Here is a 21,300-nt window from a genome sequence, read left to right as displayed (position 1 = left end):
TCCAGCTTCCAGGTCTGGCAGACTTGCTGGCATACTATTGTAGTCATGCAGCTGAAATGCTTTCTTCACACCAGCACAGTGTGCTCATATTAATTCTCATCAGTGAATAAAAATGGTGACTTGTCAAAAGGACTGCTTTTTCAAGCTATACTCATCACATTGGTGCAATGATCTGTCCTTCACTTGTATTGTGGAGTCCTTAGCTACAAAGGGCTATGAACTTATGGAAGCAGAAAAAGTTGTGGCCCCAAAGAAACAAATAAAAAAACCCTTCTGTCTCATGAGCAAGCAGTCGGTGTGCACTCTGAACTAGGATGTGTATTGCCCCTGATACCTCAAGTAGTGAGTTCTTTCTTCAGTAGGGTCCCTGTTAAGGAAATACTATCCAATTACAAATACTGCAATATTAATATTATCAGTAACCTAAATGTGTCAGTTTGTCAATACTGGTGATAAGCATTTATATTAAATCTGTAGTTTTTATTTCACTTAATAAGATTTTGGCATGGAAACAGTAATGCCTTTTTGTGAACGTATCGATAATTTTCAACCACCAGTTCATCACCTAAGTGTTTAGTGGTCTATACCCAACAATTTACAGTCTCAGCCCACTTGTGTTCCATTCAGTTAGGATAAAGAGTCTTGCAGTAAAGCATTTGGAAACTTCTGCAGTGAAAAATTTAAGTAAAATGTATTTCTATTGGAGAATTGGCACATTAATCTCAAAAAGCACATACAAAAACAGTTATTTTCTTACAAGATTTAGAAGAATAAGGGTGAAATATAGAATCAATGTATGCTGGAAAAATTTGAAATTGAGTTCACCAGCCAATTAAAAAGACCTTAATCAGGTCTGACATTTCATTTCCTTATTATCTTGTTACATTCTTCTAAAAAATGAATTGATAGATAAAACACTGTTTTCTCATTCTCAGAAAAAGCAAAACAGTCCTGGCTCATTGTCTTTTGTTTTTACTTAGCTACATTAGTACCAAAGTCAATTGTCAAAAAATCAGAATATATTTTCCTACATTCTGAATTAACTGATACACTGTATTTAGAATGTTTTGAGTAAACAATTTTATTGTAATTTCTGCTATCCTGAAGATAAAAATGTCTTGCTCATTGATCTTCTTCATTGACTCCCTTGATTATTTTTTAACAATAACTGTCTGTTGTTGCTGTGTATGTGATGTCTCTTTCAAAATCTTTTTTCTGTTTTAAAATATATAGATTGAACTGAAGAGTGGAATATTAAACATCTTTTTAAAAACTGGCATTGTCTTTACACAAGTGGATCTCTGGTTAGGACTGTCTTATTGTGATGGAAAGTGGAACAAAGTCACCGTGAATAAGGAGGGCTCCATAGTTTCAGCAAGTATGAATGAACTGAGAGAGCAGATGCTTGAACCCCGTGTTCAGCATCTAAATGTAAACTCACCCATCTACATTGGAGGAATCCCATCTGAGATTCAGAATTTTTATAAAGAATTGGGGTTAGAACAAGGTAAGGTGACACCACAAAGAGCATATGTTTTTCAAAAACTGGTGTCATGCACAAAGTGGACATTCTGTTGCTGGTGGTGTAAATTCCTGAATATGTAACGTGAATTTTTCCTCCCACTCATTGTTGCATTAACTACCAGTTATCTCTACCCATCTAGCTTTACTTAGTCCTGATCCTTTTGTAATGCTATAAAAATTCTTCCAACCCAGTGATATCTAAAGCAATCTAACTCATAGGAGAGGAACTGGAGAGTAGCAAATGGTAATCTGAGATGCCCAACCAGATGATCTCAAATCTTCATCAGAGAAAGCCAGTTCAGATAAAATTGTTTCACTTTATCAACTTGTGTCACTCACAGATCTGGAATACAAAACCAGTGGAAGACAGTAAATAGCTTAAATCTCTGTAATGAGGCTGGATGCTGCCACATGGAAGAATTGTTGAGAGCTTATTAGTCCTTTTTTAGGCGATACTGATTCTGGTCTAAAAAATTGAGTATCAAACCCTGAATTTGGATTTTGGCTACTTTACCATGATGTTTTCCATGTTATCAGGAGGAGGGGAGACGGTCATGGTTTTAGCCACCACTATGACCCTTCTGTTCTGGAACAGGTCAAATTTCTAGGGAAAAGAGAGAAGCATTAATTATAGCCTGATACTAATGGCCTCCACCAAAGGATCTGCTGTATGAATTATAGTCAAAAAGTGTCCATTAAACTAGCTCTGTTTACAGTTTGGGTGTGTTTTTTTCATTACTTCCGAAGCTATTCATCAGTCCTGGTGTATTTTTCAGATACTGTGGGCAAATAAGTAGCAGTCAGTAAGTGATTAGTGGGGAATCTAGTAAGTGGCTTTGAATGCATAAGCTCACATTGGATGCGTGCATTCAAGTAGGCTGTGCAGAGCTGCGTTGAAGCCTTGTGATTTCACAGCCTAAGAACAGTTTGAATCAAATCTATGCAGTGGCATTCACAGATAGCTCAAAAATATCATTTTAAGTGTTCTTCCAGCTGTAGGTATAACATATATTATAATATTCCTCCAGGTTCTGTGTGCATAATATTTATGGCCCAAAAGAGCTAGCCAGTCGTACCCCGTCAGTGTTGCCTCATAGCAGATGGTATAGCCTCCTGAGTGGATGCACTCGCAACTCCTGCAGCAAAGAGATCTGTGAACAAAGAATCTAGGGCAAAACAACATCTAAAGTGAATGTCTGAGTGGCATATTGAGGCACATCAATAAACATTACTTTTTTCACCGAGCCTCCTCAGCATGCAGCAAAATAAGATGGCGGCTGTGACTTTATATTCAGAGTGTCTGAAGATAAAAACATTCTTTGTGTTCCTAAATGTAGATTTAGATGAGCAAGATTAGGCATTACAGCTTTGAAACATACTTTTATTTAGGACTATAATGATGTAATGGTATGATAATAGAATATGGAGACCTACCCAGTTTAATAAATATTTTCAAAAGGTTTTCTCAATTAATGGCTGCATGGTAGTTAATTTTGAATGAAGGAATATTGTTTTGCTCATGGCAAATGAGGGATAAATATCCTTTTCCTCCCACAGCACCTCCATGTCAGTTACAACTTTAAGAAATTTCAGCTAGAATCTGTGGGCGTTTGCATGGGTCCATCACATGCCCTCCTGAGAGGTTATGTATTCATTTTAAGGAGCAATCTGAGAGAAGGTGTTTTAGAGGATGATTCAAAATGGGTGTCCACCTTCAGTGCCCCTTTCTTTTTGCATGAACTATGTATGGGTATTAGATTCTCAAATTGGGTGGCTAAGTAAAAATACTACTCTGATCTGCCACCTTGCAGTAATAAAGGCAATAAAAGTACATAAGATATAAATACAATGCTTTCACAAAACTAAGAACACTGATCGGTGAGAGGCTGATTTTTAATTTACAGTTAATTTTTCAATGAATTGAAGTCTTCAGTTTGGTTACTGTTTACTTTTGGGTTTACGTTAAACACCAATCATTGTACTTTACTCAGATTTGAGAACTATTTTGTATCAATTTATTAATTTCTTTGTAAATTAAGTTATAGATGTATATAGAAATTTTAACAGCTGCATCCTGAGTTTTGTAGTGGTGTTTTTATTGCAAGTAACTCATTTAACATATTTGTAATGTTGAAAGGAATGATACACACACACACACAGAGAAATATATATAAGTATATAGAAAAATAAATATAAAATGAAGTTACTTAATTTTTTTTTTTCATAAATGAACAGTTTGGGGTTATGTTTCTAGAGTATGTTTGTAAACAGCATACCAGTTATATCCCCATTAGGATAAACTGATATACCTCTGTGATCTCCTGAAGTTAATTATATTTTTAATCTAGATATTCTTCTCAGTTTGAGGAAGAGCGTATATTAACAAAATATTAGCAAGCAGCAGAAAGCTGATTTTCAAATTTAGACTCACTTTTATGGAAATAATTTTAAAGAGAGAAGTGACAGAAGAGAAAACAGAAAGCTATTACCTTGTGGGATGGAATTGATAATAATGAAAGTATAGTTCAGTAAGGTAGGAACTCAATGCTAGAATACCAGGAATTTTTACCAGCTTAGTGTCTTGAAAGTGGGGACAGAATGTCATGTTGGAAGTCAACATGTTCACATTACAGTCTTTAATGCTGAAAATATAGAATTGAAAGGAACAAAAGCTATTCTTAATTAATGACTGAAGCTCTTTATGTGATACTAATCCCTTACTGTTTGCTAGGTTTCGGTGGTTGCATGAAGGATGTTAAATTTACACGAGGTGCTGTCGTTAACTTGGCATCTGTGTCCAGCAGTGCTGTCAGAGTCAATCTGGATGGATGCCTATCAACTGACAGTGCTGTTAACTGCAGGGGAAATGACTCCATCCTAGTATACCGAGGAAAAGAGCAGAGTGTTTATGAGAGTGGTCTACAACCATTTACAGGTAACACATTGGTTCCTTAACTGAAATACATCATTTTTATTTCATTCTGTATTAATGTATTACAGTGTTCAGTTTTTGTTTGTTTGTTTTTTCTCCTCTATGTTCTTTGAAGAATACCTTTATAGCGTGGTGGCCTCAAATGAAGGAGGATCAGTATCTAGTGTGTGGACCCGTGTTCGTACAAGAGAATCAGGTAAATATAATTTTAAGGCTTACTTATTCCCATTTTTCATTAACTATCTAATGTCAGGTTGGAGAAAATCCCGCCACAATTTTGAGTAGTGTAAGTTGCACAGTGTTTCTGAAGGAGCAAAACTGCTTAATGATTTGAATGGGTACCTAATTACTATCTTCAACTATGAAGTGTTCAGGCAAGTATTTTCCACACATGATTCAAGGTCTTTTCCAAATATGTATTAGATTATGCAGTTATGTGAGAGCAAAGAATGTGAAAGGATTGAACTGCATTGAGTAGGAAGAGCCATGCATCTAAGTATGTTCATACGCGCACATCTAACCTCACATTTCATGAGTCTGATGGAGTAAGTAAATCTGTATTTTCCTATGTATAACTTAGTTATACAAAATCAAGTGTAGAGAAAGGAGATACTGGATTAGTAGGCACAAGCTGTGGAAGATAAGAGGCCCTGTAGTTACTAGGGAGAAGAGGGCCTTGTGAAAGTTTTTCTTTACATTACCTGCTCATGGGTATGTTGCTCAGTGCTGCTGAGTGAGGATTCTTTTAACAAGTAGTCCATAGATTGTGCGTGAAAACATGGCAATATTTACTCGAAAAGCAGCATGTGGTTTGTGGACAAGGTTTCAAAGTAGGAACATAATATGTGCTCAGCCTTAAAGAACAAATTTTTCATATATTTTAGGAAGAAAACTTAAAGGACCTTTTTTTTCTGTTCAGTGTTTTTGCAAAGCTTCTTGAGCCAGCAAGTTTTTGAAGATTTACAGTTCACATATTTTATTTAAGCAATTTTCCTTCTTCTGTAAATTGAAGCCTAATTGCATTCCATCAATGTAGAGAATTCTTTTGATGCAAGATATTCAATGTATGATCTTAAAAAATGATATGATACCTGTGTAAATATTGGACTTGCAAATGCATTCTTATACAACTTACTGTCATTATTTTGTGTAGCACCCAGAAGAGAGAAAATACATGCATATTTTCATATCAACTGTGTGACAACTATAAGGTTTACCATAAATTTATGTTTGCAAGCTGACCACAGCATTGAGCAGTCCCTGTTCCCCGGGGTTGGAGAATAATTGCGCTATTTAATTATTTTTGAGTTGGTTTTGTTATGTCCCTTATGAGAAGACCATCTGCTATACAGTATCTTACCTTGCCCTATGATACACTTCAGAACTAATAAAATCAATATTTTACTGTAGTAACTGAAGCTCTCCTAGAGTATCACATTCTTTCTTTACACAAGAATCACAACTTCCAGGTATTTTTATACTTTCCATTCTGGTACCCTTCTTATAAAACCAGGGCTGCATTCATATTTAATGAAACTAAACAATAAAATCACTAAAAAAAGAGGTTGTTTGATGGTGAGAAGAGCGAATGGTCATCAGCAGGGCTAGGGAGTCCACATGCATTTACAGCAAACTCATCATCCATCATCCTGCCATAGTGTTCCTTGGGCCTTTCCTCTTCATCCCTTGTGCAGTCATCTGTGATGAAGTTGTTACTGGCCAGACCTTTACTTGGTATAGTAATATCTAATAAATAGTTAAAGGTTATGGGAAATGGGATGATTTTTTTTTATTTTTTTATTATTAGCAACTGTATGCATATATGAGCTTGGCTTTCCAGTTCTTTTAAACATCTTCATTTTCCTTTTTTTTTTTCTTTTTTTCTTTTTATAATATGGAATGATCAGAAGTGAAGGATTTTGCAAAAAGGCCTTACAAATCTCTGCTTTGCCCTGAGGCAGTTGTATAGTATTGTGGCAATATGAAAATAAATGGAAGAGCTTAAATTTTTTGAAGTACTTTTGTAAATGAGAATGCACATTTTTAGAAATGTTTCATAGTTGTGGCATTCTGTGTCTTAAATATCCAACATATAAATATCAAACCTTTTTCTATTGCAATACTGTCTTGCTTCATTCAGTTGTATGATTATAATGCCTGAACTTGTTAGCTACATACAATCCACCTCCTCTCTTTGTGAGTGATGCTTAAATATGTTTGATACATTAAATGTTTTTCGAAAATCGCAACAAGACAAGAAGGAATGTTATGTAGATCGAGTTTTGATGGTTTTGAAATATAGCTTAAACTGAATAGCTCAAGATGTGCAGTCATATTAAATCAATGCTGAAAAGTTACAACTCTAATAAATTGTATTTATGCTAATGGTTGAGTCTGATTTACTGCAGCCATTAAAAGTGAAGAATAGGGGCAATAGTCTCCTTAGAACTGCCATTTTCTCTATTTTCTATTTTATCCTTCTACAGTTCCACAAAATGTGCCAACTCCCTCCAGAGTTCACAGTATAAATGGTTACAGCATTGAGGTCACCTGGGACAAACCTGCTGGGGTCATAGGTGTAATTGAGAAGTACATTTTGAAAGCATATGAAGAGGATGGTCCCAATGTACCCATCACTAGTGCTGAGCTTGCTGACACTAGTATGCTCACAGGTAAATGTTGTTAAGTACCATTTTTTATGTACATCTAATAACATGGGATGCTTATACCTCCTTTTGTGGAGCTATAAAGTATTAATTGTCTATTTTTGTGTATACACAGCATAGCTAACGTTTGGAAGGGTAGTATTTGTGTCATCCACATACATAGCAATATACTGACTTCAAAGAACAATAGAAATTAAGATGCAACACAAATACTAAAAAGCAATTTAAGGTATGCCTTCCCAACCTATTGATGATCTGGGGGAAAAATGCTTTTTTTGTTTGCTTGTTTTTGCTTAGTGTATGTGATATTTTTTTTCCTTCCCTGTTGTTACATCCAGTTCACCTAAATTAACTCTAAATGTGGGTCCCATAAGATACTATTTGACCTGATGTATGAAAGCACTTGATATACTTGCCTAATTTTGATCATATAAACCTAACTGATTTCAGTGGGAACTAGCATGCATTTATGTTAATGCTTTGGTTGATACCACTATGGTATGGAGGTGTGGGTTATTATGGAATAAAAGGAATTTGGGGGCTTTGGTTTATGGCGTTTGGTCACTGTTGAGCTGTGGGTTGTGGACAGGAGCTGTATGAACCACTCCTGGAGTCTTTTTACCCATGGGAGGCAGATGTTCTTAGGAAGAAACGCTGGATTCTCTTTCTGCTACACAGAGAACATTTTGGGACCTCTCTCCTGGCAGGATAGCAAGGATCTGGCTTTCTGCTCTCTATTAATAGACTGCCTTAGCAGGCTGCTACAAAGTTGCCTGGGAAGGGAGCATATTACAAACAACAGTCTGGATTATGTTACGTGATGACTAAATGGGGCGATAGTACAAAATCTTACTTTCGTTGTAACAAATTGTGACCAGTAGATTTGTTTATATACTCTCTAAAATTAATTCTATAATTCATAACAATTAAAAAAGTGCTAACAAGATAATGTCCAAAGCTGATGCTTTGGTTGGGCTCAGCTTTGGCCAATATAACATTTTTAGAAAGTGCCTTAGCCCGCAGGCAGTATATTATTGCTGCTTTCCTGAAGCCCAGGTAATACGTGCTTAGTGTTTTTACATAAGTATATAAGTTTTGTGTTGTTTCTCTGAAATAATGTATGTATACATTTTCAAGAGCAAACATGCACGTATTTTGTTTTCTTCAGTTTGAAATATCTTGACTATTTGTGAGTAAAGTGCTTACAATACCAAAACTGCATGGGCTTTCTATTCTTACTGTGATTTCTTTGATGAACTTGTTGATTTGAATACTATTTATCTATGCTGTAAAGATTATATTAGTAGAAATTAAAGACCATAGTAGAAGCATATGGATTGCATAGCTTATTCACAGCTGATGGTCAGAACCAAAATTTTGTTTTAATTTGTTGGCATTGTGCCATGATTATGTGTCAGGGTTATGAAAAAGTCTACACCAGCCTGGACAGGTAAGAGGTTATCAGCACACAGCTTTCAGGAAGCAGAAGAATAAGACATTCCTTTATATTAAGTGAATATAGTAACTGGATCCCAGTTCTTTAGTCTATTATAACAGATAGCTGTTGAATACTGCAAAATAAAATGACCCTGTGAACTTAGGAATGGCTGTATTCAACCATTGACCTCTCTGACAATGTCAGATTGTAGATGCTTAGGAAGAAAATGTAAGAAATGTGCTAAGCATAGGATGAGTCTTCCTGTTAATACAATTTCAGCTGGTAGTTTGTGGAATTCCTGAGCTGAAAGTTGCATCTGGACCATCATGCTTAATGGTCTGTGGTAGAATTGCCTTTCTTTTTTTTAATACATTTATGCTTTTGGCTTCTGTAACTTGCTATGGCATTAAGTTTTCCAATTCAGTTTTGTGCATGTGGGAGAAGCACTTCCTTTTCTTATTTGTAACTGCTGCCTAATAGTTTACTTATGTATTTTCCAATTTTGGCATTGTATGAAATATGTAATTCATGTCCTCATACTGAGTTCAGAGCTGAGACAAATGAAAAATTAAATCACTGATCTTGAAATTATTTTACCTTCAGCCCATTGATTTCAGTGAAGGACCCATTACACAGGAGGACTACTCTGTGGACATTGGGAAATGGTTACGCACAAATGTGAGATTCCCAAGAAAAGGTGTGGCCTTCCCTGCTGAATTATCTTTTCTTGTTAATCAAAATTTAACATAAACACAGAACCCCAGCAGAAGATGCTGTCTTTCCTTGCTTTTCCTTTGAGTTTGCTGAGAAGGGAAAATTTGCTTATTTTCTCCCTAATTTCAGGGAAATTTCTTTAGAAATTCATTTGTTGAATTCCATGAGAAGATGCTACAGTAAGCGCAACAGCAAGGCTTGCTAATGCAACAGGAGAGAGGAAAGCACTACAGCTCTCAGTGGGATCACTGATGAATCAACTCTGGTATTTTTCCACTCCCTCGTTCAGATTTTTATTCACTGTTAAGCCTAGGCACTACTTAATCTGGTGCTTGCAAATGTATCTGAGGGCATGGACAACCCCCTTTATCTTATTTTTTTCCTTGTTGTGTTTTGGTTTATACTTAGACTGTAAATTCTTTTGAACAATTACTATGATCTGTTCTGTGAAGTAGGGTCCTGAGTCGTAACTGGAGCACAGTAATAAAAAATTATTAATAGCATTACCCATTTCCCAGAAGGCTGTCCTGTGTGTGTCAAATTCAGAAGAACCTGTTGTACCCTTGTCAAGAAGAAAAAAAGCTGAGCTAAGTGTTGAAGGTAAAGTAGGTCCTGAAATGAGCATAATCCCACAGTCTCAAGTGCCTATTTCTGACTCCTCAGAATCCAAAATCCTTCAAATCTAACCCTTGTAATCTTTAAAATGTCAAAATGTTTTTTCCCTTTCATCCAAGAAAGGAATATTCAGCAGATTTAAATCCTTAAAGTGAGGTTCTGACTGTTGAACCAGGAGTTTATTGGATAAGGTAGTATATTTCAACATGGTGTTCAGGATCTGTATTCTAGGATGAGAGTATAAAGTTAGAGTGTAAATTTTGGGGGTTCAGGGAATAGTGTGCTAGTCTATCTTGCCTTCAAAGAAACATGTAAAAACATTGATACACTTTGGATACAGCCAGTCACACTCAGGAGAGTAATAAAGGAAGTACAGGGACATCACATCAAAGAATTTTTTTCCTAAAGGCTGGGTTGCTTTACTTTGTATTCCAGTGCATTCCACATGCTGTTACTATGCTGCCACCAAAATTTGGAATATAAATTACAATCAGTATTTAAACAAATGAAAGAAGCTTTAGAACACACTGTTTCAGTGCAGGTTTTGAGCAGCTTTTGCTTCTACTTTCCTTTGGAATCCAGAATATCGCAGAATCGCAGGATCATTGGGTTTGGAAGGGACTTCTTGAGATCATCTATTCCATCTCCCCCGTTCAAGCAAGGTCAGCTGGAGCAGGTTTCCCAAGACCGTGTCCAGTCAAGTTTTGAATATCTCCACAGATGGAGATACTCCTCTATGGGAAGCCTGTTCCAGTGTTTGAGCACCCTCACAGTAAAAAAGTGGTTTCTTGTTTTCAGGTGGAATTTTGTGTATTTCAATTTGTGCCCATTGACTCTTGTCCTGTCACTAGGCACTACTAAGAAAAGTCCTTCTCCTTTGTTCCCTCCCATCAGGTATTTATACACATTGATAGATCACCCTAAACCTTCTCTTTTCTGGGCTGATTAGTCCCAGCTCTCTCAGCCTTTCCTCATAAAAGACATGCTCCAGTCCCTTTATCATCTTAGTGGCCCTTTTGTATCATCCACAAACTTGCTGAGGGTGCACACTTCCCCCATCATCAAGGTCATTAAGGAAGATGTTGAACAGTATTGGCCCCAGGATGACCCCTGGGGTTACACCACAGCTGTCTTGCTTCTAGCTGGATTTTGTGCCACTGATCACAATCCTCTGACACTTCTCTTGTCAAGCAAATATGAGAAAAACATTTTATAATTCAGGTCGCTCTCATGGTAGAATTCAGGAGATCAACAAGCCTCTAAATTTTACCAGCTCCCAATTATGGGCAGTGAAGAACACTAGTGAAACCTGCAAATAATATTTAAATAAAATATCCTGCAAAAGAATTCACAGATGTCTGGTGTTCCTCTTACAGATTTCTCTTTCAATTTCGTACGTTTTTTGCAGTTCATCCTGCCTGTGTCATTGCCACAATGGCCAAGCGCTGAAGTTGTGGCTGCACACGTGATAATGAGAAAATTGTTGTAGACGGCTTCTCCTCTAAATGCCCACGGTCGCCGTTCCCTCCTTCCCTTGACACGTGTTTATAATTACTTTTCACCTTTTAGTCTTCTATGCTCGGCAGATGAATATCTCAGGAAAAGTTAATTTAATGATTTAATATGGTTAATCAAAGTGGCTCGGCTGTGCCTCGGCTTTGAAAGCGCTCTAGCTAGGGAGACTCTCAGAAGAGGAGATGGGGCCTCCTGCCCGTGACTGATAGGCCCAGGCTCGCCGGTGGGGCTGCAGGACAGGGGGAAGCTCGCTGCCAGACTGGCAAACGCCCGCACTCAGAGAAATGCCGCCGGCGGAAAGATTTTTCCCTCTCAGGAAGAGCTCTGCCAGGGCCGAGCAGGCGCTGCGGAAGCAGCCTGTGGCTCTGCGTCCCGGCCACCGCCTCCGGCAGGGTCTGGGAGTCACAGGGCCTGTGGGCGGCGGGCCCCACAGCGCCGCTTGGGGCCCCACAAGGCCTGGGGCAAGAGCTGGCGGCAGCGGGGGCCAGCTGCTCCCCACAGGCCAGGAGCCGAGGGTGGCTGCGTCACAGGCCGGGGAGTGCCTGCGTTGACAGGGTGACCCTAAAACGAGAGCTTGCTGTCTGTAGCGGCTCTTAGAAAATGTTGTTTTCTTCAGGGTGCTTGGATATATGTGGGGCAATTTACCACAGCCGGGTAGTTTGCCACCTGTAACTGTTAATGAATTCCTCAGCTATTACTTTCATGCACTTGAAATTACTTGAAAGCTCTTGGTTTGCACAAATATTTTACACACAAACCACTCCTATGCTGCAGTTAATGAGACTTTTGTAAATTTGTAGAAAAGAATTGCAAACCAACTAATATAAGTATATGTAGGGCCAGAGCACTAGGAGGACTCCCAAATCCCTACTCCAGGTTGGGAGTAATGTTCTAAAACTTTTCATGTAGATACAAAGGGTCATACTGTACTAGCCAGGTTTGGTATATTTAGCTTATTTATTTACAACTAAAATCTGACAGAACATTTAAAGTAAAAAAAGCTGAAACTTTGTATTGAAAAATATGGTTTTCAAGAGCTGCTTCATCAGATGGTTGAACCACACTTAAATACAAGAGTGATTGTCTTTTTCAGGTAAATTACTTCTTTTTATCATCATGGTGTAGAAGTAACCTTTGGTCGGAGGTACAGATAGATGACAGAAAACATCTAAATATTTCCCATAGACAGAAGAACAGTATGCGCTTTACAGTGCTCATGCGACAGTGTGAGAGATCTAGAAAGCTGTATGCATCCTCCCCACATGAAGGGATGTCATGTACTGAGACCCATGTAATGATTAGGGTTGTGATGCTCGTTGTTGGCCTGTTTTGTCCCTGTGGGTGTCTTAAGGAGATTTGGTCTCTCCGTCTCTCTCACCCATATGCACTCGCTCATATCCACTCTCTCAGTGGGAGGAGCTGATGGAGCTGCACCTCAGCCCCTGCTCACATCCCTGTTTGACTGCAGCAGCTAATGCAACATAGGGTAGCCAATAGATCTGTCTATGCCCATTAGGTTTCTGTGAGTTGTCAGGTGGTTCTTGAGCTCCTAATGACTCTAAATCAGAGTGGCAGAATGTAGGTTCGCATGTCCTTTCGTTCAGCTGGCTTTAGCAGACTAGCAGTGTGTTTTTCAATGTATGCATTTTAAACCATAAATTATATTAATATTCTTCAATATTAAGGTTCTAACTTGATTGAGTTTAGACCTAAATAAATTGTGTTTACAGTCCGATGCTGTTGTATAAATTTATTCATATGAAATGTAAATAGTCTGATTAAATAAACCTGAACATTTTATCAAAATTATATCAACTCTTAGCTACATACCAATACTTTTATTAATAAAAAAAATGAACTTCTTAATGTCTGTGAGGATGGAAATGATTATTAATATGTTTTTTTATAGACAAAAAAGTTTGCAAAAAAGTTAGCGGTCTCTCTTGCTCTCTCTGCAAACTTTTAAAATTAATCATCCTGCAGAAAATGAACAAAGTGACAAAATTATCTGGAAGGATCAAGAGTACCATAGTGATAGACATTAAAGGACCAATGCTCTCTGTGGCTAATTAACTCTTGGTGCAAAATTGGACTGTTAGGCTAAGATTTTAGCAAATTAAAGCAGCCAGAGAGTTGCCTTATGTTATGGGCAGCGTAACGGGCTTCCTTGAACCCCTGCAACCCAAATTGCATCTTCAAGGCCAGTGGTGCTTTTGTATGGTTGGTTATGAAATTTTTCTGTTGGGAAAAAAGGGGTCTTCAAAGCCACAGAAATCCAGTAATTAAAGTAAACCTTTTTTTTGTTCTCATAAGCCAAAGAGTTAGAACAGGTGCTCTCTTGTTCAATAATTCTTCAGAATTTTATAACTCATACTATACTTAGGGTAGAAGATGCTTTAAAAATGCAGATGTATGTGACAGATTGATGTGCACAGGCTTTCAGTCCAGAAATGCATATGTGGAAGACACATGTACTTAAACAGTTTTTGCTACAATCTGTCAAAAACACAAAGTCAGTTGAGGACTTCCTTTTCTGGTCAGTGGACTGTGATTAAGTGTACTGTGGCAATGATGCATCTCGACACACAAGTGACTTTGTTAGACAGATGCTGTACGACCTCAGGCATTCAAGTTGGCTAAATAGTCTTTAGGTTTGGGGGGGGGATATTTGGTAATATTTTTTTTTAAGAGCTTAAACAAGAATTAAGGTAAGTCTATAAGGTCAAGTGTTGTTTCAATTGCAATATATATATTTCAAAATAGGTCCTTATGAACTAGAGTGATAGGGAGGAAACAATGAAAAAATCTGGAAGGGAAGGTCCCTTTGGCAAAAAAATACACTTGGCTTGTGAAACAAATGGAATTTGTGTGGGTGAGCTCTGTGGCTGACTTTGGGAATCTTAACATTCAGTATCAGAGCTGAGTTTTAAGGCCGCATATGAAAGTAATGCCTGGTTATGATTAAAATTAGCTGAATTTACCTGTAAAAAAAATAATTAAAAAATTGAAGTAGCCTTGCAAAATTTTCCTCTTCCACCATCTTGGCTGAGTGCATTTTTTTGTGTAAGTGAGGAAAAGAACTTTAGTATTTGTGTTACATCTGTAAGATTAAATAGCTTTTTTTGTGTGAGATCTATGTGTGGGTGAGTGGGTTTAGTTTTGGTTTTATGGGAAGGCTCCTTCAATAAATGTATTTTAAAAAGCTCACTTCAATTTATATTGGTTTAACCAATTCATTACACAGAGAAAAAGCTGTATAAGTTACCATAAGCAAGTGTGCCTTTTCATCTCTGAAGACCTGGTGGTGTTTTAAAGCAACTTTCTGAAAAAGTAGGATGACAGATTGGAACAGTGAAGCAGCTGCTTTCATAAAAGTCTTTTAATTGGATGAGGAAATTGCTAAAATACTATAATTGCCTTTGAATCTATTTTTCAGTGTTTGTGAACAGAATATTAGCCCTCATGGCTTAGTGGTAAAACAATTTTTTTCCTTGATGAGACGACTTTTCCACTCAAAATCTGCCACAATACTGTGGAATCTGGCTGAGCTACCTGAATATACAAGACCTCCCTTTTATATCTACTGAACAAAAGAAATGTCTGGTTTATGGAGAAATGAAAGGAAGAAGCTGGATATTTAATCTTCTTATATACTGTATGCATTATTAGAATGATGAATGGAGTGGATATAAAGATGCAACTAACTCTGACCAGTCTGTGCATCCATTTTAACATAAATTCATTGTTGACCCTTTTCGACTGTCCATGTCAATGTTTTTATCCCTTATCTGCAAGAATGAACCTAGCGCTTTCTCTCTGACACAACTCTAAACCTCAACTTTAAATATTGAAAATAATTAAAGATCATTTAAATAAAAGTATAGAAAATTAAATACTAGTTTTGCATATAAAGTGGGCTTAATGTTCTAGGTGTGATTCCAGATCACTCTTTTAGACTGTTAACTTTACATTCATATTTAACAAATGACATTATTCAGTTTCATGGGGTCACTGTGTCAAAATGTCTGTGTTAGAACTTTAATTTATTTCCAAAGGTTCTTTGAGTGGGCAGATAGGAGTGGTGTGTTAGAATGATTTACCGTCTCCGATTCCCCATGTGGATTTTAAGGCTTGGAACGTAGTCTATGATGTAAATTTTAAGTCTAGATGGATTCAGCTGCTCTGTAGTGGCAGGCTGAATGAATGGGACTCGTATCCCAAATGTGGGAGGCTGACCCTCTTCTTAAATATCAATGATGCCTCTAATTCTTTCTCCTGATCAAAGTGACAATTTATCTACCTCTCTCCTGTTAACATTAATAGAATATACACAAGTGTGGTTGTGGCCAAATTTTGCTTTGTTAGCATCCCATCTTGGAAAGCCTGATGGACTCTTATCAGATCAGCAATTATTGGGTATAGACAAGAAATGCCAGTCTGAGAGTGTGATAATTGAAGAGTTAGGGAAAGTTTTTTAAAGCTGTCAACCAACTTCATTGGATCATAGGCTATTTTTTATTGCAGAATTTATTTTGCTGTGCTATAAATTAATTCACGTGTATCAGTGATGATCTTTGCAATGGGGCTGCTGACTTTGTACTCTAAGATAGTCAGACACTGAGTGTAAATTTCACTGACTGACTAAAAGTGCAGAGGAAATGAGTGGGTAATGAGAGCAGAGCAGCCAGTTCTTTAATTGAATTAAAAGCCGGGTGACACCAATGCAGACACCTGTCCAATTACAGACAGGCCAAGGTGTTTACCATTGCTGTACAAGCGATTTGAAGATGACAGAAATCTTTCCGCCCACAGATTAACATAATGAAGGAGAACAGATTACAGTGGATGCTGGCCAAACAGATAGGTTGGCAGCTGAGAAAAAAGTAGTTTGCTGAAGTATGTAAATAAAATCTGTGCACTTTCTATTGCCTACCTATGCAGCACATCTGTTTCTTTGTTGAAAGAAAATAGTGCAAGAGTACATGTGAAGGAAAAACATTATTTAGGAAATGAACAAATTATTTTTTAAGTTGCTGCCTTTGCTGAATGAATTTTTTTAACATAAACTTCCTGTTGCAGAAGAGTTTATTTGTTGGGGTGGGTTTTTTTCAAATTCTCACTGCCCTTCACAAGCCTGCCTATGCAACGTACACTCTGTTGCGCTGCAGGTGCTTTATATAAAACCTTTCTGCTTTGTCAAAAGTAAACCAAACAGCCCAATCCAAACCTTCTACAGCTATGGGCATCTTTCTGGATATGTGCTACTGCAGCTCTCGGTGCCTGAAGCCATCGGTGACCCCACAGAGTGTCTTCCATCAGGAAATGCAAGGAGCATTAATTCACTGCTTCATAAGAAAAGAATGCTACAAGTGCTAAACGTACAAATAAAACTAAATTGCTTCCGAAAGCACAGCAGAGTGAATAGAGAGATGGCATATACACTATGCCATGCTCCTCTTGACCGAGAATTTGCAAATGTCACAGTGAGAGGATTTGGTTTCTGCATGTGTTTATTTGCTGAAGGTAATTCTAGTAGTACCTTTTATATTTTCCCATGTTTAACCCTCTATGATCTGGAAATAAGTGCTTTGTACTAAGCCTTATCCAAGTTTTTTGACTGATGAAATTTCTGTGCTGAAGAATTTACTGTAGATTCCAATATTCCTGCTTTACAGGGATAGTAATGCATTAAAACATAATTATTTTTTTATATTTTGCTTTTTGAATGCTCTTAAAAATATTTGCCCTCCATCTCAGGAAGATTAGAGGCACATTTGCCTAGGTAGTGGCTGACACAATGTTCTTTTTCTTTCCTGACACATTTACATTAGCTAGTGAGATGGTACTACAGCTTTCCACTGTTAACTGGGAATTTGCAAAATTGAAACTATAACCAGAGAGATCAACTGGTTTTAGTTTAACACTACTCTGAAATAAATGTGATTACTTCTAAATAGCTCTATGTGTGTATGAGTAGAACTGGACCTCAGAGAATTCAAATAGAGAAAGATCATTGCAATGCCAGCCTTTGAAGTTTTTGGATTAATTACCAGAAAAGACACAAACATTACTAATTCAGTGAAAGGTAATCTCATATTTTCCATGTGAACACACCCATTAGTAAACACAATATAAACATTCACAGACTTTGGTTGTCCCACTCAGAAAATAATAAATTTATGCTGTAACTCTTAACTTCCAGCATCAAATTCTCCAGGCCCTTTTTGTGAGTATAAAGGGCTTATGTGAGGAAAAAAACCTATTTTTTAATTAAACCCAAAGTTATGCTACATTCTATTTAATAACTCAATGAAGAGCAATAATAAGGACTAATTTCTTCTATCTGTTTTTGTACATGCTGAGGGGGTTTGCAGTCTTATTGTACTATGGGACATTTAGTCAAGAATCATGATTCTCTGAGGTACTGTTGTTTTTGAAGCTGCTTTGCAAAACCCTAGTGTCGGACAGTTCTGAAATAACATAGTTTGCTATAATTTTTTTTTTTTTTTTAATGAAACACCCCATTGATTTTACTAAAAGCTGAGACTCGAGGTGAGAACATGGTTTGAAATAAAACTTGACATAAATTGGCCTTCTTTTAATTACTACTGCATTTTCATTCCATATTACTTTACTTTGAAATGGGAACTGCTGATGTTTCTGAAAATGACTGTGAACCACATTTTCTTCTATGTAGTACTTCTCTATACTGCAGTTCAAAATATTGTGTAGCTTCCTGAAGTGGTAAGCAGTGATTTGTTGCATTCGCTACAACAAGGAGCAGATCAATATGTGGGAATCTAGCAAGTACTCTTCACTGACATAAGCAGGACCTGAAAAAGCATAAGATTACAGATTTTTTTTCTTGTAAACTCTTGGGTACTGTGTCACCTGAATTACATTACTGGAGTAGTATAGCAAATATGTGGTCTATATGCTGCCACTGAAGTAATGGAACACAAGTGGGATGTTTCATACAAAAAAGAGATTTCCATTTATAGATCAATAGGGGCATTAAGAAATTTTGTTCTGGAAGAGAGTGAGAATTCCTTGGAAAAACAAAATGAATAACTGAAAAAAACTTTGAGAGGTAGGGACTGAGAAAAAAACCTCCTTTATTGTCACTGTTATATTAAAATATACACCTCAATCTTGAAGTAGTACCTGTTATAGTGAACGTAACTAAAGAAACTTAGCTGCATCATTAGTATTAAGAATGGAATAAAATACCATTTACTCTTAATTTATTTTGCAAAGTTTAAGTCATGGCATAATAGAAATGAAACCTTAAAAGGTTTCATTGTTCTTCTCCACCTGTAACAGTGGAAGCCTGTAATAGAAAACTTTAATTTTTTATTTCTGTCTGTGTATATATGTAATCAGTCTGTACACCGTACATGCATAACACCTTGCTTTCTTCTGTTGTAGGCATATTGACGGGCTTGCATCCCTTCACAAACTATGCTGTAACCCTAACTGCTTGCACTTTGGCTGGCTGTACTGAGAGCTTGCATGCATTGAACATCTCCACTCCACAAGAAGGTAAAGTAATTTCAAAGGTCTTGACTTCCACATTTCAGTCATGAATAATAAAACAGGAGAAGAGCTAAATGCTGCAAAGCCATTTGCTGGAAAACCCCAACCTAATTTGATGACAAAGTGCATTGCCAGACCATAATTGCCCCATTTTTTGGGGGGGTGCGAAAATGAATCAAACTCCATACCCTTTAATGACATGCATCTTTAATAGCTGTAATGCAGATTAATGGGCTTTTTAATTGCTGTTACATTGTTCATGCAAGAGCCTTGTCATTAATATGAAGCATCTGAAAGATTAATGAAAGCTTCCTCATTTTACTATGGCTCAGAAGTAAATCTAGAGACAGTCTGACTAAAAAGAATTGATTGTATGGCACAGTATGAAATTGAGAATCAAACGGTTGATTTCCATGGTTTCTTTTAACTGCTAAACACCAGCAATAGGCAACAATTATTTCAGTGTGATGAAGCCTCCAAATGGCGATTGAGTTATTTATTAATCACTGTTCAGATTTTCCCTTTTTTTTTCCTAAACACTTTTACATGTTGTTGTGCTCAAACTTCAAGGTTGTGAGTGTAAATTAATGTTTTCTATGCTTACATTAAGAACTAGAGCAGGAAGAAGAAGAAAATACATTACAGTTCTGACTTTAGAGGCTAGGCTGATAAGTAATACACATCAATTACTTGAGCAAATGCTCCCAAAATATCTGTGACATATCTAACTCCATTCTCAATCAAACATAAAGTCCACATCTCCTGGTTCTATCATCCTAAATCCATGTTAACCCAGTTAAAATCATCAGTTACTCCTATTTTATACCAGTAGAATAATGAAGACTTTGACATGTACTTATAGGACAGTAGTTAATCTTTCGTGAGGTGGAGCAGTTTTTGAAAATTCCATCCTTCCCACAGTTCTTTGTTTTATCTTCTCATGTAAACTAGGTAGTAATATAATACCAATAAAACAAAATTTTAGCATGAAGTTATGTGAATTGCAACCATAATGATTAAAAGAATGCTAGAGTGTTGAAGTGCTGCCAAAGCAGGTAGTCATGCAAGGTGCTGTCTTAATGAGGACAGTCCCGAAGATTGCAGCCTAACGTTGCTGGAACAGCATTTTGATGTCAACATGTTAGCAACTTGCCAGCAGCACCAAGCAAATCAAAACCCACTTATTGCCTCTTGGAAGCTCTAAATAAACTGAGTTTGTCTGGTGGCATTATCCATGAAAGGGTGTAGTCTCTGACAGCCAAATATTTAACGGAGCCTGTGACGTAAACACAAAATACGGTGTTGTATATTTCTTTCTGGTGTAATATAGTAATTAAAAAAATAAATTGTTTATGTCTTATTTTCTCAGCTTAGTAAATAAGGCAGGAATTCTTACATGTGTTTGAAAGAAATATCCACTGTTTTCAGATGTGCTGTCATATTGGGAAGGTTTAGGCAAGAATAGATTTTTAATATTTTTTTTCCCAGAGATCAAATAAAGCCATGGGGAACATGTGTTTTATCCCTCAGAAGAATTGAACAAAAAGTCAATGTGTGGAGTTTCTATTTTTGGATGCTCTTGTTGCATGCTCTTAGTAACAATAAATTGATGATACAGAAGACAGACACCATATCACACCCTCCAGCTATCCCTGTTTCCCTATTGAAACATTCATTACTTTATATTGTTTTCACATTGCCAGCCACTGCTAGTTATTGTTTTAAATTGCTAGCACAGAGCTTGTAAATTACAAGATATTCCTCCCAGACTAAGGCCCGAGTTCTGCTCCCCTTGCGATATTCAGTGGGATTGCTTGTGCCTCTAGTATATAACTCATTGGAACGGTGAGAGAACTCAGCTTTTAAATTATTATTATCCATTGCCAACTTCCAGTATATTATATACATAAAATATATGCTAAACAAACATTACTAAGTGTATTGAATTAGGAGAAGTCTGAAATAAGGTGTAGTGCCTAAGAATACAGCATCTGCATTTGTGATTACAAAGAATTATCACTTTCTAGTTAGGAATAAAAAGCGTGAAGGAAGAGAAAATAATTTGTATTACAAAAAGGACTTTAGTGAAATCATGTGCCTTCCTCTTGCTCGGTGTTATCAAGCTGGAAAGATAAAGTTATATGAGCTTAATTATTCTCCTAAAAAGCAAAGAGTGTATCCTTGTCTTTCATAGGAGTTTCTGTTTGGCTAGGAAATCTCACATGTAATAGTAGAGTTCTCAAAATGCTCGTATGTTGCAAGCAAAAAATATCTTCTGAAATTTCAGCTTTATCAAAAATCATTCTGGTAGTAGCTGCTCACTGAAATTATTTATTAATTGTGGAAATATAACATATAAT

General features: G+C 36.9%; 1 protein-coding gene across 4 annotated transcripts in view; it reads left to right on the top strand.

The window, feature by feature from the left end:
- Positions 1-21,300, top strand: part of USH2A (usherin) — a 394,090-nt gene that overhangs the window by 155,861 nt on the left and 216,929 nt on the right. For all 4 annotated transcript variants that reach the window (XM_049833600.1, XM_049833601.1, XM_049833602.1 and 1 more), the window contains exons 27-31: positions 1,234-1,507; positions 4,256-4,459; positions 4,572-4,652; positions 6,943-7,128; positions 18,833-18,946. In XM_049833600.1, the coding sequence (XP_049689557.1) occupies positions 1,234-1,507; positions 4,256-4,459; positions 4,572-4,652; positions 6,943-7,128; positions 18,833-18,946 (859 nt within the window). The remainder of the gene's footprint in view (positions 1-1,233; positions 1,508-4,255; positions 4,460-4,571; positions 4,653-6,942; positions 7,129-18,832; positions 18,947-21,300) is intronic.

This window comes from Accipiter gentilis, chromosome 30 (assembly GCF_929443795.1).
Source record: "Accipiter gentilis chromosome 30, bAccGen1.1, whole genome shotgun sequence".
In the NCBI taxonomy this organism is placed as follows: domain Eukaryota; kingdom Metazoa; phylum Chordata; class Aves; order Accipitriformes; family Accipitridae; genus Astur; species Astur gentilis.
The sequence above is the reverse complement of the archived record's forward strand: the minus strand, read 5'-3'. Positions and strand labels throughout refer to the sequence as shown.